Source organism: Microtus pennsylvanicus, chromosome 8, assembly GCF_037038515.1.
Source record: "Microtus pennsylvanicus isolate mMicPen1 chromosome 8, mMicPen1.hap1, whole genome shotgun sequence".
In the NCBI taxonomy this organism is placed as follows: domain Eukaryota; kingdom Metazoa; phylum Chordata; class Mammalia; order Rodentia; family Cricetidae; genus Microtus; species Microtus pennsylvanicus.
The window spans coordinates 19,312,612-19,336,087 of NC_134586.1; the positions used below are offsets into that span (position 1 = coordinate 19,312,612).

At 43.4% G+C, this 23,476-nt stretch overlaps 1 protein-coding gene across 2 annotated transcripts in view; it reads right to left on the reverse strand.

Moving 5' to 3' along the window:
* LOC142855950 (C-type lectin domain family 2 member D11-like) overlaps positions 1–23,476 on the reverse strand; it is a 63,965-nt gene that overhangs the window by 21,122 nt on the left and 19,367 nt on the right. For both annotated transcript variants that reach the window (XM_075982624.1, XM_075982623.1), the window contains exons 3-4: positions 3,499–3,630; positions 334–518 (exon numbers count right to left, since the gene is read on the reverse strand). In XM_075982624.1, coding sequence (XP_075838739.1) covers positions 334–518; positions 3,499–3,630 — 317 coding nt within the window. The remainder of the gene's footprint in view (positions 1–333; positions 519–3,498; positions 3,631–23,476) is intronic.

The following is a 23,476-nucleotide window of genomic DNA, read 5'->3' on the forward strand; positions in this document are numbered from 1 at the left end:
GTTAAGTCTGTATTTACAGTTATTAACACTTGTCACCTTAAGTTTGCAACAACTGCCAGCACGAACAAAGACTTGTATGACAACCATGATTCTCAAATGTATGTTTCGCCTTAGAGGTTGACTATTAGCACTACAGGAGAGAATATCTTTGGAATGTCTCAGGGCTACAGTCAGATGTGTTACCATCACAAATGGCACATGCTAACATGAGCCCCATGTCCCCCAATGTCTAGGGTGGGACCTTCCTCATGTTTGAGCTTTAAGCTCTCTATCTCAAGGCAATACATATTTCACAGGAGCAAACAACAAACCCAACTCCCGATCCTTTCTTACCAGCTCCTCCAGACTGTCAAACTGAGTTAGATGCCCCCCCTGCTCCATGCAGGAGGTCTCGCTGTATGTCCAGTTACTTGTGTGTTCAGAAAAATAAAAACATTTACTTCCAAATCCAATCCAGTTTCTTGGGCAGGTACCATTGACAGCTTCAGGACTTGCAATGGCCATTTCTTCCTTTCTCACTGGAATGTACACAGTGCAAATACATATCATAGATAAACACTTCCATGTCTTGGATCTTTGGCTAACCATTCAATCTCCATTGTGAGGTGTGTGTTTAGACTGTACCTTTCATTACTGATCACTAAGAGACTCCTCCTAGCATGGTGGTCTCCAATCAAGAACCTTCATGTGGGACTCTACGGAAATGTTTCTTTTCTTTGTATTTCAAGTTTGGGAACAGAATCTCTCTATGTCCCCCTGCCAGGCTTGGATCTCACTCTGTGGACTATACTTGTCTGGATTTTGTAATAATCCACCTGTCTGTACGTCCTGAGTGCAGGGACTAAAAACACCATACCCTGAACAAAATCATAGTCATTACCCCTTGAGGACTCTTCCTGATTGCTGGAATCCTTCAGGTTCCTTTCCTATAATCCTGCTTCCCATCCTGCTTTTTTTAATTTATTAGATTTAAAAAATACCAATCCAAGTTCACACCCCCTCCAATCCTCACAGATGGTAAGACACACTGCTTTGTGGAAGTTCCAAGGCCCTCCCTACTATATCTAGGCTGAGAAGATATACATCCAAAGAGAATCGGTTTCCCAAAAGCCAGTACATGCAATAGGGATAAATCCTGGTGTCACTGCCTGTGACCCCTCAGTCTGCCCCAGCCATACAACTGTCAACCACATTCAGAGGGACTAGTTTGGTCCTATGCTTGTTCCTTCCCAGCCCAGCTGGAGTTGGTGAGCTCCCATTAGCTCAGGTAGATTGTTTCAGTGGGTGAACCCATCATGGTCTTGGAGCATAGGGGTGAGGAGAGAAGGGAGGGTGAAAGGTGAAAATGGGGGGGAGAGGAGGGTTGAGGAGAACTTAAGGGAATGGGATAGTCGAGATTAAGGAAAGACAGACCAGAGCAAGGAAAGATATCTTGATTGAGGGAGTCATTATTGGGTTAGCAGAAACCTGTCTCTAGAGTAATTCCCAGGAATACACAAGGCTGATTCCAACTAAGACCCTAAGCAATAGAGGAGAGGGGTCCATTCTTGACTTGCCCTTTAGTCAGACTGATGACTATCTTAAATATCACCACAGAACTTTCATCCAGCAACTGTCAGAAACAGAAACCCACATTGGACACTGGACTAAGCTGCCAAAGTCCAGTTGAAGAGTTGGAATAATGAGAATACATCCTGCTTTCGTAAATACCAGCATGCAAAACAAGACATGGTCAAATAATTTGCTGATACCAAAACTTTGATTAATGCCTTCCTGTTATCATGTGCATATATGTTAAAACCACATGAATGTATGCTGGCTCTTGTTAGAGGCTGTCAGAATGGCAATTACCAAGAAATCTCACTGCAGATATCAGAACTCTGCAAAGATGGGGACACTTATTTATTGCTGGTGGGAGTATAAACTGAAACATCCAGTATGGAGGCTCCTTTAAAAAGTTACAAACAGACCTTTGGTGACTCAGCTATGCCACTCCTGGGCATATGTGAGAGAACACTACATCATAACACAGAGACCTGCACATCCATGTCTACTGCTGCCCTGTGTACAATAGTACAAAATGGACCTGACCTAGATGTCCATCAACTGATGAACAGAAAATGAAAATGTGGTACATGTGTAAAACAGGAAGTTAATCAGACATACAGAAATTGAAACTTGTAGAAAAGTGGGGGACCTACAAGTATAATATTTAATAAGATCACACAAGCTCAGCAAGAAAGAGACTCCATGCACTACCTCATATGCTTGCCCCAGCCTGGGATGCACAGTGTGAACATCTGTGAATAAGGACATGATGTAACACTTAGGAGAACAAGGAGAGTGACATAAGGTGACAAAGAAGGACAGGAAGCAACCAAAGGGCCAAAAGTCATAAAAACGTTATAAAGATCAACACTTTTCTAGTTTCAACTTTGCTGGTGTTTTTTCTATATTTTGGCTAATAAGCGTCTAAAAAGGTAAATACAATGAAACTCTAAAACCATAACCAAAGCTCCAAGGCTTCAGAGTGGCTATTCTAACTGTTTGGAAAGTCAGTAAGAAGCACACGGTCTTTTTCTTCCTTTAACAGGTAAGAATGACTACATGGATCTTTGGAAGGGTTACTGAGTATAGAAATAAATGATTTGATAAGAAATATTAAATACTAGAAATGGCACTCACACACTTATTTTTAGTGGAGGATAAATTGTTGTGACTGTTTCCAGTTCTTATACACACCACCATGTAGATTCAATGGAAGGAATTAATGCAACAGGCCCTGAGGGTGACTGTTACTTAGAGCCATATGACAGTTTAGATTATACATACTAAGTCTTGTGGGCAAATGTTTCTCCATGTTTAGAAGGTGTATTATTCATTGACATGGTTAAAGTTGATTACATAGAACAATATCATGAATCATTACTCCAGCTATGGCAGGGAAGCTGTACAAGACTTTATCACATTATTCTGAAAGTCTAAAACTAAAAGCTGAGGAACAGCATATTTCTGGATCACTATTTAATATTTTCAGACCAGAGGAGATGATATTAACTGAAACCATGGATCGTGGGGTGGTGGGGTGTTCGGTACCTTCCCCAACCATATTCCTCTTCATTGCCCTCACTGTCCCTAGCCTTAGCACCTTCCTGAAGCTCCTCCTTTGGGCTTTTTTTTTTTTTTTTTGGTTTTTCGAGACAGGGTTTCTCTGTGGTTTTGGAGCCTGAATTCTTCCCCCAGGTGGACATGTCTCCTGCATCTCTCTAGAGGGATGCTTCTTCCCAGGGATGCTGAGCCTGGCCTCCTGTGCACACCACAGCCTGTGCTGTTCCTTCACTGCATCTTCCTGCTAGACCCTAAGTTCCCAGAGAACAGGAATTTCCAGTGTATTTTCTCTCTGCCCTTCCCACAGTGCCTGGCTCACAGTGCTCAGTGAGTGTAACTGACAGTGTTGATGTGGACAGAATGCTGCAGGATCTGGAGAATGTCACTCACCTGACAATGACAGAGCCACAGAAAGTGCAATCACAGCTGCAGTGAGGACCATGATCACTGCATAGCAGCAGTGAAGCCTAGCAGGAGACACGGGGGAGACGATTCTGAGATGTTGTCCTTGTTGCTCTTTATCTGTAAAATACAAATATAAGAATGCCTACTTTGAAAATTACATAAGGAAAATAAAAGAATCTTACAACAAAAACGCACTTTACACTTGCCTACAACTACCTTAAAAAATGTTTTTTTCTTTAAAGAAACCCTGGTCCATAAAGGATGGCCATGCTGGAAAGAAGGCCAGATATGCCTGAAACACAGCTTGACCCAGGGTCCTTAGTTACTGAACTAAGAGTAATCTACTGCCTAACCTTGAGGATCCCATGAATCTCAGATCTCACTCACATGCAAGGATGGACCGTACATCCCATGCCATGTGGGTAGATGAGCAAATGTCCACACCACGAGGGTGGATGAGACAAAATTTCCACTGGAAGAGACTGGCTACAGTCTTTCTAGGGGCAGAAATGACATCCATAGTCCAGAAGCCGAGACTTACTGTTCAGTGCTTTGTGTGTGGTGACAGCTGTGGTACACTTGAAGGAGTCGTCGCGCAGATGCAGGAATGGACTAAAGTGTCCTTAGTCCACAATTCCAGGGACAAAGTTTTCTACCCATGAACCCCACTGCCACCTTGACGTGGCCTGCCGCCCATCCACAAGTCTTCCTGCACAGAACACAAGGGTCTCAGGTAGGCCTTTCCCTGTGGAGGAAGCCCCACTCTGGGAAGTGCTCTGAGGCTTGTAACCAGAGTCCCCTTGCCCCTAGGCTCTCATCTGTCATCTCCTGAAGCTTGTCGTCAGTCATCCCCGTTGATGGACAAGGACAAGTCCTCAGACCTGATAGACACAGCGCCTCACTCCACGATCCCCCATTCACCAGGCTCTCGGGACCAACTTGTCTCAGCCTGCAACTCCAACCTGGTGGGTACCCAGGTCTCCAGGCTGTGGCTTGCTCCTCCAGCCACAACAGGACTCATACTTCAAGGTTGCTACCTCAATGGAATCAAACTCAGGCAGCTGCTCTCCACAGGCTGACAGACTGCGGGTGCAATCATCTAGGTACCGTTCATCTGGCCTGATGCCTATTTCAGCTCCGCACTTAAATAGAACAGCTGGTTGTAAAATGATTAACCTAAGCTGATGGAGGCTTCTTAAGCATCTGAGAAAATAGCTCTTTGTGAATGATAGATCCTTGACCTGCTGAGAAAGCTGCTGACAGTCTGTTCTTATTTTCCTAGGCTTATAACTTTATATTTCTTTATTTTTACATTCTTATTTCTAGAATCTACAATTTTATTTTCTTATTCTTAGACTTGTCACAAACTGACACACATACACCCTTTCCAGTTCAGTTCTCTTCACAAGACTTAGTCTTTCACCTTCACAACCACAACTAACACAATCACAGCACATGAACACAGTAGGAGGCGAAGCATTCTGAACACATACAAGTTGCTATATTCAGTGTGGTCTGTCCACATCCAAGGCTGCTCTGATGACTTGCCCAGAGACAAGAAGATCTTTTGGCTGGGCAGGGTATGTGGGCGCAGAATCCACTAGAGCTCCGGGTCTCTGCACATCTCTGTGCAGGCACTTTAGGTATGACCATCACACCTACATTCTTTCTGCCACTCTTCCCTGACTTTCTAACAGCAGGGCCTCACTCCGGCTCTGCCTTGGATTGCAGCAGCTGTGGCATCCATGTCCGAGGCCCCTCCTTGGTGATTGCAGACCTGTGATGCAGCCTGCTACAGGATTCCCAGGGCAGTGGGGAGAGAGTGTGGGAGAGACTCCACTCCTCTGCCTCCCTGTAGCCCTCTGCCGAACATTCAAGTGCCTTTCTGCCCAGAACACATCTGTTTCAGGTAAGTCTTTCCCGTGGAGGGAGCTCACCTCAGGAAGTGCCCTCAGGCTTGTGCCCAGAGCTCCCTGTGCATCACCCCTCGCCCCTGGGCTCTCACCTGTCATCTCCTGCAGCTCATGTCGTCCCGTTGAAGGATGAGGACAGGCCGCTCAAGTCCTCACTCATGAGGGCCTTAGCTCCTGGCTCCGCGATTCCCTCATTCACTAGGATCTCGGGGGAAATTCTTGCGCAGTTCCAACCACGTGTGGAGCCACTGACCACACCTTTCGGGCACAAAGTGACTCAACCCACTTTGGAAATTTAACTCCATTGTGTCACCTGGCACAGTGCGTCATCTGGCCCGATGCCTCGCGCCACCACTCACAGCCTCCAGCTGCCTTCTCAGGTATGTATGGACTGGCAGAGAGTGAGGGAGGAGCAGAGGGGAGAAATGCTGGGGAAGGAATTCACTGAGGTCATCTGAAAGCCAAAAGAGTGTAAACAGACATACAGACAGACAGAGCACTCATATGAGGTAAAAAAGAAAAAAAAGAAAAAGAAAAGAAAAGAAAGGAAGGAAGGAACGAACGAGGTTAGGAAGAAAAAGAAAAAAATAAGAGAATTGTGGTCTTAGGTATAACAGGAATAAGAAAAATAAAAATGGAAGAAGGAAGAATAAGAAAAGATGTAAAGGGAAACATCAGGGAAGAAGTAAAAGGAAGAACATCTCAAAGAATTAGAAGGGGGACAACAAGAAGACAAAGAAATGGGAAAAACAACAGGGAAAAAGAACAGAACAGGCCAGGCAGTGCAGGTGCACACCTTCATTCCCAGCACCTGGGAGGCAGAAGCAGGTGGATTTCTGTGAGTTCAAGGCCACCCTGGTCTACAGTTCCAGTTCCAGGACAGCCAAGGCTGTTACACAAGGGAAACTCTGTCTCAAAAAACCATAAATAAATAAGTAAATAAATAAATTAGAAAAAAAGAGTAGGAAGAGAAACAACCAACAGAGAGGAAAATAAAATGAAGAACTAAGCTTTGGCCTCAGATACAGTTCCCGTGTGTGTCTGGGCAGCAGGCTAATAGTTTGTTTACCCACGTCTCCTCTCCAGCTTCTCTGACTTCCTGGAAGCCCACTGGGGGCTGGGCCCCATGGTAGCAGGGTTCCCTTGAGTACAGTACATCCTGCTGTGTGAGGGGTTTATTTTAGGTTGCTCCCATCTATAAAACAATTTGGGGCTTTTTCAGGGGGTGATCCGATTTATGGGCAAAAGGGGCAAAAGGGTTACAAGACAGGGCAAGTGTCTCAAAACAGAGGGAAGGAGATCAGAGGACGTGGAGGGGTTAGTGGAGAAGTGTTGTGAGGTGGATAGTGAGCTTGGCCCAAATACTAGGCTGTGGTTTATTATTAGTAAGTACAGAGAGGCAGACTCTAGATGAAGGGAAGGTTAGGAAATCTCAGTGGCACGAGGCCCTTGAGTGAGTGTGTACTGAGCATGTGTAGGGGGCTGTGAAGTGAGGTTCTCTTAGCAGGGACCAGCCTCAGCAAAGCAGTGGGTCTGGAATCTGTGATGTCTGGAAGGCAGAATGAACACACAAACCAGGATTCTGATGCAAGCTGACAACAGGACAAGTTCATAGCTGCAGGCCAAGTTCTTCCTCTTCTGCTTTTTCTTGGTCTACTTCTGATGCTGCTGCTGCTTCCCTAACCTTCAAGCTTCAGTTTTTTATTGCAAATTTTACACAAGGAAAATGATTCTTTTTTCTAGCCATGGGTTAATCATTACCTGGGCAAAGCAGTTCACAAAAGTGCAAAGATTCTTTGAAGTCAGAACATCATCATTCATTATGACATTTTCCCAGTTGCCAAGCCCCATGACACCTACTATTTTCTTAATTCATAGATGTGTTACCATCACAAATGGCACATCCTAACATGTGCCCCATACACCCCAAAGTCTAGGGTGGGAACCTTTGTCATATTTCAGCTTTAAGCTCTCTAACTCAAGGCAATACATATTCCACAGGAGCAAACAACAAACCAACTCCCAATCCTTTCTTTTTTTTTAATTTTTATTTTTTTTTAAATATTTATTTATTATGTATACAATATTCTGTCTGTGTGTATGCCTGCAGGCCAGAAGAGGGCACCAGACCTCATTACAGATGGTTGTGAGCCACCATGTGGTTGCTGGGAATTGAACTCAGGACCTTTGGAAGAGCAGGCAATGCTCTTAACCACTGAGCCATCTCTCCAGCCCCCCCCCCCAATCCTTTCTTACCAGCTCCTCCAGACTGTCAAATTGAGTTAGATGAGCCCCCAGCTCCATGCAGAAGGTCTGGCTGGATGTCCAGTTACTTGTGTGTTCAGAAAAATAAAAACATTTACTTCGAAATCCAGTGTCTTGGACAGGTGGCAAAACCACCTTCAGGGCTCTCAATGGCTGTTTTTTTACTTTCTTGCTAAAATGTACACAATGCAAATAAATATCATAAATAAACATTTCTGTGTCTTATCTCTTTGGCTAAGCATTCAATCTCCATTGTGTGGTATGTTTTTAGACTCTACTCTACATTATTGATCACTAAGAAACTACTCCTAGCATGGTGGTCTCTAGTCAAGGACCTTCATGTGAGACTCTAAGGAAACGCTTCTCTTCTTTGTATTGTGAGTTTGGAGACAGAATCTCTCTATGTCCCCTGCCTGGCCTGGATCTCACTCTGTGGACTATACTTGTCTGGATTTTGTAGTAATTCTCCTGACTAAGCTTCCTGAGTGCAGGGACTGAAGACACAATACCCTGACTGCTTCCTTGGTTTCTACATCATGTAATTTTCTTATTGTTATCTATTCTTTTCTCTGTCCTGGAAACTGCCCTCCACCTGACCTACGTCCTCTTCTTCCTTTTCTTTCTCTCAAATGTCAGTGAGATAGTCCTGAAGTTTCCATCTGAACCCTTTTGCAATTCTTTTATCTTTTTATCAGTGAAACTAGGAACCCACAAAGGTACCTTGATTCCCAGGTAATATCTTGGGTGGTCATAGGAAAGCTCTTGGTCTCTGTCTTTAGAGTTTTTCTTTAATTGCTGTTTCTAGCTCTCATGTTTTGGAGATTGAACTGACAAACATCGCACTCCATGGGCAAGACGGTTTATAGTCATGACTCAATGACATGCAATGGCTCCTATTGTAAAATAAATAGCAACATAAGGTTCCTCTAGACTACAGCAGGAAAACTCCCTTCAAACAAACTCAAGGCCTCAGAATCCAGCAGTTGCCCATTGAAAGATTTTTTTTCCTGTGGTTTTATTTCTAGGAAGTCTTTTTCTTGCTTAAGTATTCTGCCTCCCTGGGAGAATGAAAGGGGTCCCTTTTCCCACTCCTCGTTAAGGACACTCCCCCTCCCCCCCCCCCCCCCGCCTTGAAGACAACAACAAGACAAGATCACCTGGAAAGCCTTGCTTTCTTCTATTCTTCTGCCACCATCATCTGTGGGGCTAAAGGCCTGGACGTGTGAGGTGTGAAATAATACTTTTATCTCTTTCTCTCCCCTTCCACATGGCTCTATGTGTGTTTTGGGTCCCTTACACTTGCTCCACGTGTATATCCATGTAAACCAAGAGGAGGAAGTGGATACACCCCGGTAGTGATTTCTGAGGTCCCTACTGGTGATAAAGTCAGTTCATTTCTTCTACTGGATCATAAAAGTAATATTTAACTTCAAAATTGAGTTTTTCTGTTTTTGAAATGTTACTCTGCATAATATATACGGTGTCCTGAAGGAAATCAAGAGATTCTCTTGTGAACATTCACCTCCTTTGTAGCCAGCAGAAGTATTGTGTGGTGACAGGAAGGCAGGGGAATCCTCCCAAATATCTTGGTACTTACAGGAAGGAAATTCACAGTATACCTGAGACAATCCTACCTTAACTATGTGTAGGCCCATATTTCTATATGGTATGGCAGTCAGGCTATCAAGCCATGAGACCCTTCTGAGGGGTCATGGACCCTTTTAGACAAGCTGTCGCTAACCTAACAAAACGTCAGGATATTGTTTTGTTCTTTTTTATGTAATTTGGAGGATGTCTGATAGAAATGCAGATTTAAGTCTATGGGACAGCTAGCATACAGAGCAGACAGGTAGTTGTGACGGTGACTAAAAGCCATTTACCTGGTTACCTAGGAGACAGAAGGCTAATGTATTTTACCCCTCACTTTATGTTTTAGTATAAAATCTGTTTGGAAAATAAAGTGAGAGGAATTCTTCAACATGTGAACTCAGGACTTCTTGAGGGACCACTGAGAATCTCCCTCCCAATAAAGCCATGTGAGTTTTATCTTTTTATATCTGCACCTCCATGCCGGTCCAGAAAGAGATAATTTATGTCAGAGTTTATGTTGGGGTCTAGTTGAGAAAATAACATTGGGTCTGGACTAACACTGGACTCCAAGAACTATGCATTAAAACTAAAGATATAAAGCTCAGTTTCTGCCAACAAAAGTAGCTCCAGAGTCACAGTCTGTGATTGGGAACAAGAAATGTGCAGTACAGGCTGGTCTCAAACTCAGATACTCCTGCCTCTGCCTTCTTCAGCATATGGCACTGGCCTGGGTCACCAGAACAGACTAAGCTATGTTTGCCGTTTTTCTAGTAGAAGCTTCTTCTTGATTACTTAACCTGCTCAGTTCTACACTGTACTTTGAGAGGAAGAAGCACAGGGCTGGGCGCCCCCTTGCGCTTTTTCCGGGTAATGCACTCCAAAAGGGCCTGCCAGCTCCCAGCCAGGACCAGTCTGCTCTAAGCCTCACCCCAGGCTTGCAGTCCTCTACACTCTTCATCTGCCCTGGTGCCCCACATTCACAGAGGGAGATCACTGCTCAGACAAGGCTGCACACGGAGATGGCCTGTCTGGACCTCAACACTGGGACCCTTGTCACTGACTTCTAAGTGCGGGACTACAGGAGAGGCCAATTCGGGCTGGGAAGAGATCTCAATAGGAACAGTAGTGCCTGAAGATTCAGGGTCCTTGCCCAGTGGAGTAACAACAGTGGAACCAAAGATAAGGTAGACACAACTCCAGAATCTGCCAACAGCTAGGCCTGGTCTCAGAAAGCTGCCCTCACCTCACAGCAAGGCTATCAAATTAGGAAGCCATGTGTAGATTAATTCTTTGATGGGGGCTGAGCCCTCATGATCCAATCCCACTACTTACTGCATCCATCAGCTGAGAACGAGCCTCCCCTGCTCGGCCTCTGTAGGGTACCAGACATCTGAACACAACAGTGGCCATATAGGACTATCCCCTGTGCCCATGAGTTCAGACCCTGTGACTACTGCAGTCACCTGTAGGAATGTCTCACTGCTGAGTGTTTTAAGAATGAGGGTTTTAAAAAAAAAATGAGGGTATAATTTCCTTGACTTTCTTTACCAAAGCAGACAATGTTGCAGGTCCTGCCATCTTCCTGTGGATCGTGGAGTGAAATAGAGGCAAAGTAGATCCCCCAGCAACCTCAGTAGGCACACTGGGTGATCCCTGTATATTAGAAAGGAAGTCTCCAATTGCCCCCTCTTCGCTTTTTCTTCCTTCCTTCCTCTATCCCTCCCTCAACCCACCTGTCTTTCTCTCCACTCCGTGTGTGTGTGTGTGTGTGTGTGTGTGTGTGTGTGTGTGTGTGTGTGCAAACATGCATGCTCTCTCTATCAACCCCAGAACCTCACCAGCAGGAGCTGGTTTTTGTTTATTTATCTTGGACATTCTGACTTGTATACAATGAAATCTCAATGTAGCTTCTATTTGCATCGCTATAATAACTAAGGATATTGACCATTTCTTTAAGTGTTTCTCAGTCATTTGTGTCCATCTTTTGAAAACTTTCTGGTGAGATGTATACAACACTTTTTAATTGGGTTATGTGTTTCTCTAACTCCTGTTAGAGAACAAAAACTCCTGTTTTTGGAGTCCTATACATATTTTAATTATTTGCAATATATCAGATGTGAGTTGGTAAAAATATTTTCATTTCTGCAGGCTGCCACATTGTTGAATGGCAGTGTCCACTACTGTGCAAAAGCTTATTGGTTTCAAGGGGCCCCATTTATTTTATTGATTTTAGTGCCTGTTCTAATATTATCCTGTTCAGAAAACCTCTTCCTGTGCCAACGAGCTCAAGACTATTCAACATTTTCTCTCCTGCCAGGTTCATTGTGTCTGGTTTTATGTTGTCGTCTTTGATTCAATTGGAGCTGAGTTTAGTGCAGAGTAGTAAGAATGAACGTGACTGCATTTCCTGACATGCAGCCATTCAGGTTGACCAGCACTATTTGTTGAAGATGCTGTCTTTTTTTTTCTCATGCCTATGCATGGTTTCTTTATCAAAAATCAGATATCCATAGGTGTGTGGACTTCAGTTCAATGCTGATGCTCAATGTGTCTGTTTTTATGCCAAACCCATGCTGTTCTTATTACAATAGCTCTGGAGTAGAATTTGAGATTTCAGATGGTGAGATTTTCAGCAGTTCTCCTACTGTTCAGAACTATTTTTGCTATCCTGGGGGGTTCGTGCCTCCATACACAGCTGCGAACTGTCCTTTCAAGACTTGTGAAGGATTGTGTTCAGATTTTGATGGAAAGTGCATTGAATCTGTAGATTGCTTTATGGAGAAGAACCATTTTCAGTATATCAGTCCTACCAATCTCTGAACATGCTGGAACTTTCCATTTTCTGATACCTTCTTCAATTCTTTCTTCAGTGTTTTAATTGTGTGTTTTTTTTTATTTGTTTTTTTTTTTTTTTTTTTTGATTTTTCAAGAGTATTTTATTCTTTTTTTTTTTTGGTGTGGCATTTATTTTATTTATTTATTTATTTATTAAAGATTTCTGTCTCTTCCCCGCCACCGCCTCCCATTTCCCTCCCCCTCCCCCAATTAAGTCTCCCCCCAGCCCGAAAAGCAATCAGGGTTCCCTGTCCTGTGGGAAGTCCAAGGAACCCCCACCTCCATCCAGGTCTAGTAAGTTGAGCTTCCAAACTGCCTAGGCTCCCACAAAGCCAGTGCGTGCAGTAGGATCAGAAACCCATTGCCATTGTTCTTGAGTTCTCAGTAGTCCTCATTGTCCGCTATGTTCAGAGAGTCCGGTTTTATCCCAGGCTTTTCCAGACCCAGGCCTGCTGGCCTTGGTGAGTTCCCAATAGAACATCCCCATTGTTTCAGTGTGTGGGTGCACCCCTCGCGGTCCTGAGTTCCATGCTCGTGCTCTCTCTCCTTCTGCTCCTGATTTGGACCTTGAGATTTCAGTCCTGTGCTCCAATTTGGGTCTCTGTCTCTGTCTCCTTTCATCGCTTGCTGAAGGTTAATATTCAGGAGGATGCCTATATGTTTTTCTTTGGGTTCTCCTTATTTAGCTTCTCTAGGATCACTAATTATAAGCTCAATGTCCTTGGTTTATGGCTAGAAACCAAATATGAGTGAGTACATCCCATGTTCCTCTTTTTGGGTCTGGCTTACCTCACTCAGGATAGTGTTTTCTATTTCCATCCATTTGTATGCAAAATTCATGAAGTCCTTGTTTTTTATTGCTGAGTAGTACTCTAATATGTATAAATTCCATACTTTCTTCATCCATTCTTCCATTGAAGGGCATCTAGGTTGTTTCCAGGTTCTGGCTATCACAAACAATGCTGCTATGAACATTGTAGAGCATATACTTTTGTTGTATGATAAGGCCTCTCTTGGGTATATTCCCAAGAGTGGTATTGCTGGGTCCAGGGGTAAGTTGATCCCGAATTTCCTGAGAAACCGCCATACTGCCTTCCAAAGTGGTTGCACAAGTTTGCATTCCCACCAGCAATGGATGAGTGTACCCCTTTCTCCACAACCTCTCCAACAAAGGCTATCATTGGTATTTTTTATTTTAGCCATTCTGACAGGTGTAAGATGGTATCTTAAAGTTGTCTTGATTTGCATTTCCCTGATCGCTAAGGAAGTTGAGCATGACCTTAAGTGTCTTTTGGCCATTTGAAGTTCTTCTGTTGAGAATTCTCTGTTCAGCTCAATGCCCCATTTTATAATTGGGTTGATTAGCCTTTTACGGTCTAGTTTCTTGAGTTCTTTATATATTTTGGAGATCAGACCTTTGTCAGTTGCGGGGTTGGTGAAGATCTTCTCCCAGTTGGTGGGTTGCCTTTGTGTCTTAGTGACAGTGTCCTTTGCTTTACAGAAGCTTCTCAGTCTCAGGAGGTCCCATTTATTCAATGAGGTCCTTAATGTCTGTGCTGCTGGGGTTATACGTAAGAAGTGGTCTCCTGTGCCCATGTGTTGTAGAGTACTTCCCATTTTCTCTTCTATCAGGTTCACTGTGTTCAAACTGATATTGAGGTCTTTAATCCATTTGGACTTGAGTTTTGTGCATGGTGATAGATATGGATCTATTTTCATTCTTCTACAGGTTGACATCCAGTTTTGCCAGCACAATTTGTTGAAGATGCTCTCTTTTTTCCATTGTATACTTTTAGCTCCTTTATCGAAAATCAGGTGTTCATAGGTTTGTGGGTTAATGTCAGGGTCTTCTATTCGATTCCATTGGTCGACTTCTCTGTTTTTATGCCAATACCAAGCTGTTTTCAATACTGTAGCTCTGTAGTAGAGTTTGAAGTCAGGGATGGTAATGCCTCCAGACGATCCTTTGATGTATAAGATTGTTTTGGCTATCCTGGGTTTTTTGTTTTTCCATATAAAGTTGATTATTGTCTTCTCCAGATCTGTGAAGAATTTTGATGGGATTTTGATGGGGATTGCATTGAATCTATAGATTGCTTTTGGTAGAATTGCCATTTTTACTATGTTGATCCTCCCAATCCAGGAGCAAGGAAGATCTTTCCATTTTCTGGTGTCCTCTTCAATTTCTTTCTTCAAAGACTTAAAGTTCTTGTCAAATAGATCTTTCACATCCTTGGTCAGAGTTACCCCAAGATATTTTATGCTATTTGTGGCTATCGTGAAAGGTGATGCTTCTCTAATTTCCCTCTCTGTTTCCTTATCCTTAGTGTATAGGAAGGCCACTGATTTTTTGGAGTTGATCTTGTATCCTGCCACATTACTAAAGGTGTTTATCAGCTGTAGGAGTTCTTTGGTAGAGTTTTTGGGGTCGCTTATGTATACTATCATATCATCTGCAAATAACGAGAGCTTAACTTCTTCTCTTCCGATACGAATCCCCTTGATCCCTTTATGTTGTCTTATTGCTATTGCTAGAACTTCAAGCACTATATTGAAGAGGTATGGAGAGAGTGGACAGCCTTGTCGTGTTCCTGATTTTAGTGGGATGGCTTTGAGTTTTTCTCCATTTAATTTAATGTTAGCTGACGGCTTGCTGTAAATAGCTTTTATTATATTTAGGTATGACCCTTGTATCCCTAATCTCTCCAATACTTTTATCATAAAGGGGTGTTGAATTTTGTCAAATGCTTTTTCAGCATCTAATGAAATGATCATATGGTTTTTTTCTTTCAGTTTATTTATATGCTGGATTACATTGATAGATTTTCGTATGTTGAACCAGCCCTGCATCTCTGGGATGAAGCCTACTTGATCATAATGGATAATTTTTCTAATGTGTTCTTGGATTCGGTTTGCCAGTATTTTATTGAGAATTTTTGCATCGATATTCATGAGTGAGATCGGCCTGTAATTTTCTTTCTTGGTTGGGTCTTTGTGTGGTTTTGGTATCAGGGTAACTGTAGCTTCATAAAAGGAATTTGGCAATGACTCTTCTGTTTCTATATTGTGAAATACATTAAGGAGTATAGGTATTAGCTCTTCTTGGAAGTTCTGGTAGAATTCTGCATTGAAACCATCTGGTCCTGGGCTTTTTTTGGAAGGTAGATTTTTGATAACGGTTTCTAGCTCTTCGCGACTAACAGGTCTATTTAGATCGTTCACCTGGTCTTGGTTTAGCTTTGGTATGTGGTACTTATCTAAAAAAATGTCCATTTCTTTTGCATTTTCTAGTTTTGTGGCATACAGGCTTTTGTAGTAAGATCTAATGAGTCTTTGAATTTCCTCTGTGTCTGTGGTTATGTCCCCCTTTTCATTTCTGATCTTATTTATTTGCGTGTTCTCTCTCTGTCGTTTAATTAGTTTGGATAGGGGTTTGTCGATCTTGTTGATTTTCTCCAAGAACCAACTTTTTGTTTCATTGATTCTTTGGACTGTTTTCTGCGTTTCTATTTTGTTGATTTCCGCCCTCAGTTTTATTATTTCCAGTCTTCTACTCCTTCTGGGCGCATCTGCTTCTTTTTTTTCTAAAGCTTTCAGGTGTGCTGTTAAGTCTCCGATGTATGCTTTCTCTGTTTTCTTTAAGTGGGCACTTAGTGCTATGAACTTTCCTCTTAGCACTGCTTTCATAGTGTCCCATAGGTTTGAGTATGTTGTCCCTTTATTTTCATTAAATTCAAGGAAGACTTTAATTTCTTTCTTGATTTCTTCCTTGACCCAGGTGTGGTTCAGTAGTTGACTGTTCAGTTTCCATGAGTTTGTCGGCTTTCTGGAGGTAGAATTGTTGTTGAATTCTAACTTTAATCCGTGGTGATCTGATAAGACACAGGTGGACACTGATATTTTTTTGTATCTGTGGAGGTTTCCTTTGTTTCCGAGTATGTGGTCAATTTTCGAGAAGGTTCCATGGGCTGCAGAGAAGAAGGTATATTCTTTCCTATTTGGGTGGAATGTTCTATAGATATCTGTTAAGTCCATTTGCTTCATTACCTCCAGTAGTTCTCTTACTTCTCTATTAGGTTTCTGTCTGATTGACCTGTCCATTGCTGAGAGAGGTGTATTGAAGTCTCCTACTACTAGTGTGTGTGGTTTGATGTCTGCCTTGAGTTTTAGTAATATTTCTTTTACATACGTGGGTGCTTTTATATTAGGGGCGTAAATATTCAGGATTGAGACTTCATCCTGACCAATTGTTCCTGTTATGAATATAAAGTGTCCATCTCGATCTCTTCGGATTGATTTTAGTTTGAAGTCAGTTTTGTTAGAAATTAATATGGCCACACCTGCTTTTTTCTTAGGACCATTTGCTTGAAAGATCTTTTCCCAGCCCTTTACTCTGAGTAGATGCCTGTCTTTGTGGTTGAGATGTGTTTCTTGCAAACAGCAGAATGTTGGATCCTGTTTTCGTATCCAATCTCTTAGCCTGTGCCTTTTTATAGGTGAATTGAGACCATTAATATTAAGTGATATTAATGACCAGTGGTTGTTTACGCCAGATATTCTTATTGTTTTTGGAAGAAGAATTTGTGTGTCTCCCTTCTTTGAGTTGTGCTAGTGAAGGGTCGCTAGATGCCTGAGTTATTGTAAGCAGTGTTGGCAATGTTGGATTCCTTGGGTTGCGATTTTCCTTCTATTACTTTCTGTAGGGCTGGATTCGTGGCTACATATTGTTTAAATTTGTTTTTATCCTGGAATGTCTTGATTTCTCCATTTATAGTGAACGAAAGCTTGGCTGGGTATAGTAGTCTGGGCTTGCATCCATGGTCTCTTAGCTTCTGCAGTACTTCTATCCAGGACCTTCTGGCTTTCATTGTTTCCATAGAGAAATCAGGTGTAAGTCTGATCGGTTTACCTTTATAAGTTACTTGGCCTTTTTCCTTTGCAGCTCTTAGTATTCTTTCTTTAACCTGTATATTTTGTGTTTTGATTATTATATGGCGAGGGGATGTTTTCCTTTGATCCAGTCTGTTTGGTGTTCTATATGCTTCTTGAATATTCAAAGGAATATCTTTCTTTATGTTGGGAAAGTTTTCTTCCATAATTTTGTTCAAAATATTTTCTGGGCCTTTGAGCTGTGACTCTTCTCCTTCTTCTATTCCTATTATTCTTAGATTTGGTCTTTTTATTGTGTCCCATATTTCCTGAATGTTTTGTGATGAGAATTTGTTGGCTTTGCAGTTTTCTTTGATCAGAGCGTTTATTTTCTCTATGTTGTCCTCAGAATCTGAGATTCTTTCTTCTATTTCTTGTATTCTATTGATTATGCTTGTTTCTGTAGGCTCTGCTCGTTGACCTAGATTTTCCATATCCAGCTGGTCCTCAGTTTGTGTTTTCTTCCTTGCTTCCATTTCAGTTTTCAATTCTTGAACTGTTTCCATTACCTGTTTGATCGTTCTTTCTTGGTTTCCCAGGGTATTATGTACGTATTTACTCATTTCTTCAAATTTTTGGTTATACTTCTCATCCATTTCTATAAGGGCATTTTTCACATGTTGTTTAAGGGACTCTACAGCTTTCATAAAGTCAATTTTTTCCACTTCTTCTGTGTTATGGTGTTGGAGACCTTCTGTTGTAAGATCGTTGGGTTCTGGTGTTTTCATGTTGTTTTTCAGATTATTGGGTGAATTCTTTCCTTGGCGCCTGCCCATCTTCTCCTATCGATGCTATCTAAGGGGTCTTTTAAAACTGGTTCAGGTTCCCCTGCTGGCCAGGGGCTCCTCTTACAAAATGCCCTTGCTCTGTTTCCTGGTTCCTGCCGGGGGCCAAGATCCCTCTCACCCCTCAGAAAGGTCTTCAGGAATAGGACCCGGCTCCTCCTTTGCCACGAACCTCCCCAACCGAAGGCCTACCTCTCTGGTTTAATTGTAGTGGGGCGATCTGTTCTTGGTGTTGCGCGCGGTCCCTGCAGCCTGCTTCTGCTGCTGGGACGGTTCCCGCCGCCAGCAGCCTGTGTCCTCTGCTGCCGCTCTGGTTCCAGTGGGTCCCCGCCGGCAGCGCTGGGCGTCCTCCGGCCGCGTTCCGCCGCCCGGTGTTCCGGCCGCGTTCCGCCGCCCGGTGTTCCGGCCGCGTTCCGCCGCCCGGTGTTCCGGCCGCGTTCCGCCGCCCGGTGTTCCGGCCGCGTTCCGCCGCCCGGTGTTCCGGCCGCGTTCCGCCGCCCGGTGTTCCGGCCGCGTTCCGCCGCCCGGTGTTCCGGCCGCGTTCCGCCGCCCGGTGTTCCGGCCGCGTTCCGTTCCGCCGCCCGGTGTTCCGGCCGCGTTCCGTTCCGCCGCCCGGTGTTCCGGCCGCGTTGCGTTCCGCCGCCCGGTGTTCCGGCCGCGTTGCGTTCCGCCGCCCGGTGTTCCGGCCGCGTTGCGTTCCGCCGCCCGGTGTTCCGGCCGCGTTGCGTTCCGCCGCCCGGTGTTCCGGCCGCGTTGCGTTCCGCCGCCCGGTGTTCCGGCCGCGTTGCGTTCCGCCGCCCGGTGTTCCGGCCGCGTTGCGTTCCGCCGCCCGGTGTTCCGGCCGCGTTGCGTTCCGCCGCCCGGTGTTCCGGCCGCGTTGCGTTCCGCCGCCCGGTGTTCCGGCCGCGTTGCGTTCCGCCGCCCGGTGTTCCGGCCGCGTTGCGTTCCGCCGCCCGGTGTTCCGGCCGCGTTGCGTTCCGCCGCCCGGTGTTCCGGCCGCGTTGCGTTCCGCCGCCCGGTGTTCCGGCCGCGTTGCGTTCCGCCGCCCGGTGTTCCGGCCGCGTTGCGTTCCGCCGCCCGGTGTTCCGGCCGCGTTGCGTTCCGCCGCCCGGTGTTCCGGCCGCGTTGCGTTCCGCCGCCCGGTGTTCCGGCCGCGTTGCGTTCCCTGTGTTTTTTTTTTAAATCATAGAAGTTTTTCACTTGTTTGGTTAGAGTTACCACACGATACTTTAAATTTTTCGAGGCTTTTATGAAAGGTGTTGTTTACATGTGAGTTAATTTTTTTTTGTTCTGTTACTTCTGGAAGTGTTCACCATCTGTAGGAGTTTCCTAGTAGAATTTTTTTTTTTAATTTATTTATTTATTAAGGATTTCTGCCTCCTCCCCGCAACCGCCTCCCATTTCCCTCCCCCTCCCCCAATCAAGTCACCCTCCCTCATCTGCTCTAAGAGCAATAAGTCCTAGTAGAATTTTTAAGATCACTTATGTATATTAACATATCATTTACAACTAAAAATGTGTTTACTTCTTCCTTGCCTGTTGGTATCCCCTGATCGCCAAGTCTCAATATATGGTGGATGACACTTATCGATTTATATATACTGGATCATCCCTGCATCTCTGGGATGAGGTCAACTTGATCACGGAAGATGACTTTTTGGTGATCTTAGAATTATTTTTACAGGTATTTTATTGAGCATTTTTGCATCTATTTTCATAAGGGAACTTGATCCGCAACACTTTTTTGACAGATCTTTCTCTAGTTTAAAAATAGGTTAATTGTGGCCTCATAAAAGAACTAGCCAAAGTTCCATTTGCCTTTATTTGGTGGGATAATTTGAGACACATTGACATTTTTTAAGTCTATTAAAAATTCTGTTATGAATCCATCTGACACTGGGTTTTGCTGTTGTTAGAGTTTTTCTTATTGCTTCTATTTCACTAGGGATTGTAGGCCTGTTTAAATGTTTGTCTTCTCTTGATTTAACTTTGGTAGGTGAGATTCATCAACAAGTTTATCCATCTCTTTTAGGTTTTCTAATATGGTGTATTACAGGTTTCTAAAGTAAGCCCTTATTAGTCTGGGTTTCTACACGGTCTTATTATATCCCCCATTAGTTTCCAATTGTATTGTTTGAGATCTCTGGGTCTTTTAGTTAATGTAGGTAAGGTATTATTAATCTTAAACTGATTTCCTCAAAGAACCAACTCTGTTTCATTGATACTTTGAGTGAATTCGTGTTTATCTATCTTATGGTATCATCACTGAGTTTGATTATTTCTTCTCCTCTACTTACCAAGTATTGTAAGGTATTCACCAGAGAAGAACACTCAGACATGGGTTTAAACAAACAAAAAGTATTTATTGGCCATCCAGTGACTAAACAGGGTGTTCAGGACCCTGGTATGTAGTAATAGGATGTGGGTCTGCTTTTCAACCTGGCAGCCGGAGAGGAGTGCAGACCCTTTGTTCTGTCCTGCCACCTGGCTAGATTAACCCCCAAAATAATTACACAGAAACTGTATTCATGCAAACATTGCCTGGCTCATCATCTCTAGCCTCTTATTGGCTAACTCTCACATCTTGCTTTAACCCATGAACTCTCACATCTTGCTTTAACCCATGTCTGTTAATCTGTGTGTTACCATGAGGTAGTGTCTTACTGGGAAAGATTCATCATGTCTGACTCTGGCAACTCCATGGCGGCTCTCTGTCTGCCTTCTTCGCAGCATCCTGTTCTCTTTTTCTCACCTACCTATGTTTCTGCTCTATCAAAAGGCCAAGGCAGTTTCTTTATTTGACAAATGAAAGCAACACATAGAAAGAAGAACCTCCTACATCATTGGTACAGCAATAAGTCTTCCTCAGAATGAGGGACTGAGTTAAAAAAAAAAAAAACGCTCACCTAATGTGTTGATACACCTGACTTAATAAGAACAAGTAGCCAGAAGCAAGCTACAGAAGTCAAAAACCAAGATTAGCAAATTTAGAGACTTTCCCAGAACAATGGACTTTGATGGTTGAACATAGTCATTATGGCAGGAATTACTGCCTACATGTTGGGATCCAAGACCTGAGTGGTACTTCCATCATGGTGTCAGTTGAGCTAAGGCTTGGTGACTTCATACATTTCTCAAAGTTCCTCTGGATCTTGGGACATTCATCAAATCATAGATTCACCTGGGTGCAGAGGATTATTTTGTCTCCTTAGGACCATGTCTCAACAGAATTTATTCTATTTTCCATAATGGAATAGACAGTTGAGCAAGCACAGTCCTGTAGTGAGAGCTTGGAGCATAAGGATTAATTGTCCAACCATGACCTTACGTAGACAAGGAGAATATAGATTGATACCAATTGTTAGATTCTTGATGTTCTGTCCTTTATCTTTCCTGAATGCTACTTCTGACCATGGCTAAACTTTCTCTAATTATCAGGTTGGCATAAAAGCTACAAGTTTCTCCCAGTGCCATACAGAGACCTGCTTGTCTCATCAAGAGAGGTTCAATTCTCTTCAATTCTGAAAAACAGCCCTGTTTAAGTACTCTGACCGGGCTTTCTGATGAGAAACAGAATTATTTAGATAGTCCAGGTGTATGTCGACCTGAACACTGAGTTACTGGAAGTTTCCATCCGCATAAATAGGGCTGAATTTCCAATTGCAATGGAGGCTGTAATACCTGCCTCCACCAACAGGGGAATGAAATGGAGATGGCTCACAGAACATAGAAAACCCCAAGTCCAACATTGACCCAGGCCCTTTCTTCATCTTCATTACAGAGGAACACCTGTGGTACAATATGCATAAGGTCACACCAGAGGGGGTTCTCCAGTACAAACTATTCAGAAGATGTGTACTTGATCAAGCACTGAATTAGTTCAAGAAAGCCAGGTAGTCTCTGGGACTTGAAATACACTTGATGCCATTCCTGGAAGTGACCTCATGTGTATGGTTACACTGCAGAGGGGAACAATCTAAGGGATGTCCTAGTGACATTAAATAGGCACCATTACCCCTGAGATTCGCACAGGGTGAGATTAGTTGGTCCATTTACAACGGCTAGGTTTGGAAGCAGAACTTGTTGATCAGTTCCATTCACAAAATACTACGTGGGTGTGGGATCTAGGCAAAGCTAGTTTTCCTGACCTATGTATAGTTGGGAGTGGTTAAAGAACTGGTACATTCTTTCTAGCATCCTCAACATTGAGGGTCTAGCATCTGCTGCTTCCTGAACCGTTATCATTCCGGTTGCCAACAAAACCCATAGTGAAAAGGGCTTGCCATCACTGAGGGCTTGTATTCTGCTGGTGCTAAGATAAGTCAGTTTGGGTTGGTGAACTGGATGATGATGGTTTCTGCAGCAGGCTTTTTCTTTTGGTTCACCAACCAGCTCCCAGATCATCACATTGAGAGTTCTTATTCATTATAAATCTTTGGCCTGACTTAGCCTCGTTTATGACTAGCTCTTTTAACATAAATTAGTCTGTTTTTCCTTATCTACCTTTTGCCTTGTTTTTTCTTTTAATATTTTTTTCTATATAACTTATTTTCATGACTTCTGTATCTGACTGGATGCAAGTTGCTTGGCTTCTTGCCCCAGGATTGTCTCTCATTCTCTGATCTTCTTCCTCTCATTCTTCTTTTTCTCTTCTCAGCCTAGATTTGTCCTCCTATTTATTCCTTCAACAAGCTTGCCCTGCCTGTCCTTTCTCTGCCGAGCTAATGACCACTCAGCTTTCTTACAACAATCATGTGCCATAGGCAGGCAATGTGAAACAAATGTAACACATCTTTCCATAGCTAAACATATGCAGCATAAACAACAGTTTCACACCTTTACACAGCTAAAGTAATGTTCTGCAGCATAAACGAATGTAATACATCTTTGCCTAGTTAAAATAATACTCCACAGCAGTTTCCTCTCTAAGACTATGAAGGGACTTGTGTGCTCCCAGAAGGATTTAGTTTCACAATGGCATCAAGCAGAATGGTATTTGCTTGGCTTTTGGCAGCTTGAAGTTGATGGGTAGAGTCAGGCAGGCAGGGTACTGAATATACGTTAACACTTTTTCTTTACCAATGTACACACAGTTCCAGGTATTCTTCTCCTTTCCATGATTTAGCAAACCATCCCCCAGTAGCATCTAGGTGAAATGTTTTATAGAAATCTACCTGGAAGGTGGTTGGTTGGGATAGACTGGCTATGACATGCCTAGTTCCAGTCTTTTTTAATCTTCATAAAGAAGTTCCTGGCTTATGGAGGGTTGGTGTCCTTTCCACTGATGACAAAAAAGAGAAAATAGAACAAACATAATTATAGGGCCTATGTCAGTCTTATCTTTAGGGAGTCAGAGGACCTGCTGATGACCCCTCTGTCCTTATGATGGGTAGTCTACCTATGCTGGGTGTGCTGTGTGCACAGGGGACACCAGTGATGCTGTAGCAGTGTGAGGACCACAGGGTATGAGACTTTCCATATTTGCTCAAGGCTCCGTGTCAGGATCTCTTTACCCACACAAGGTTGCTAGGACCATCTGTCCTCTGATGAAGGCAGGGAGTACAGGTCCCTCATTCAGCAAGAACCACCACCCATTTGTCTCCTGTTGAGTTTATTTTCTTTTTGTCCATTTGATGTCTTTGTATA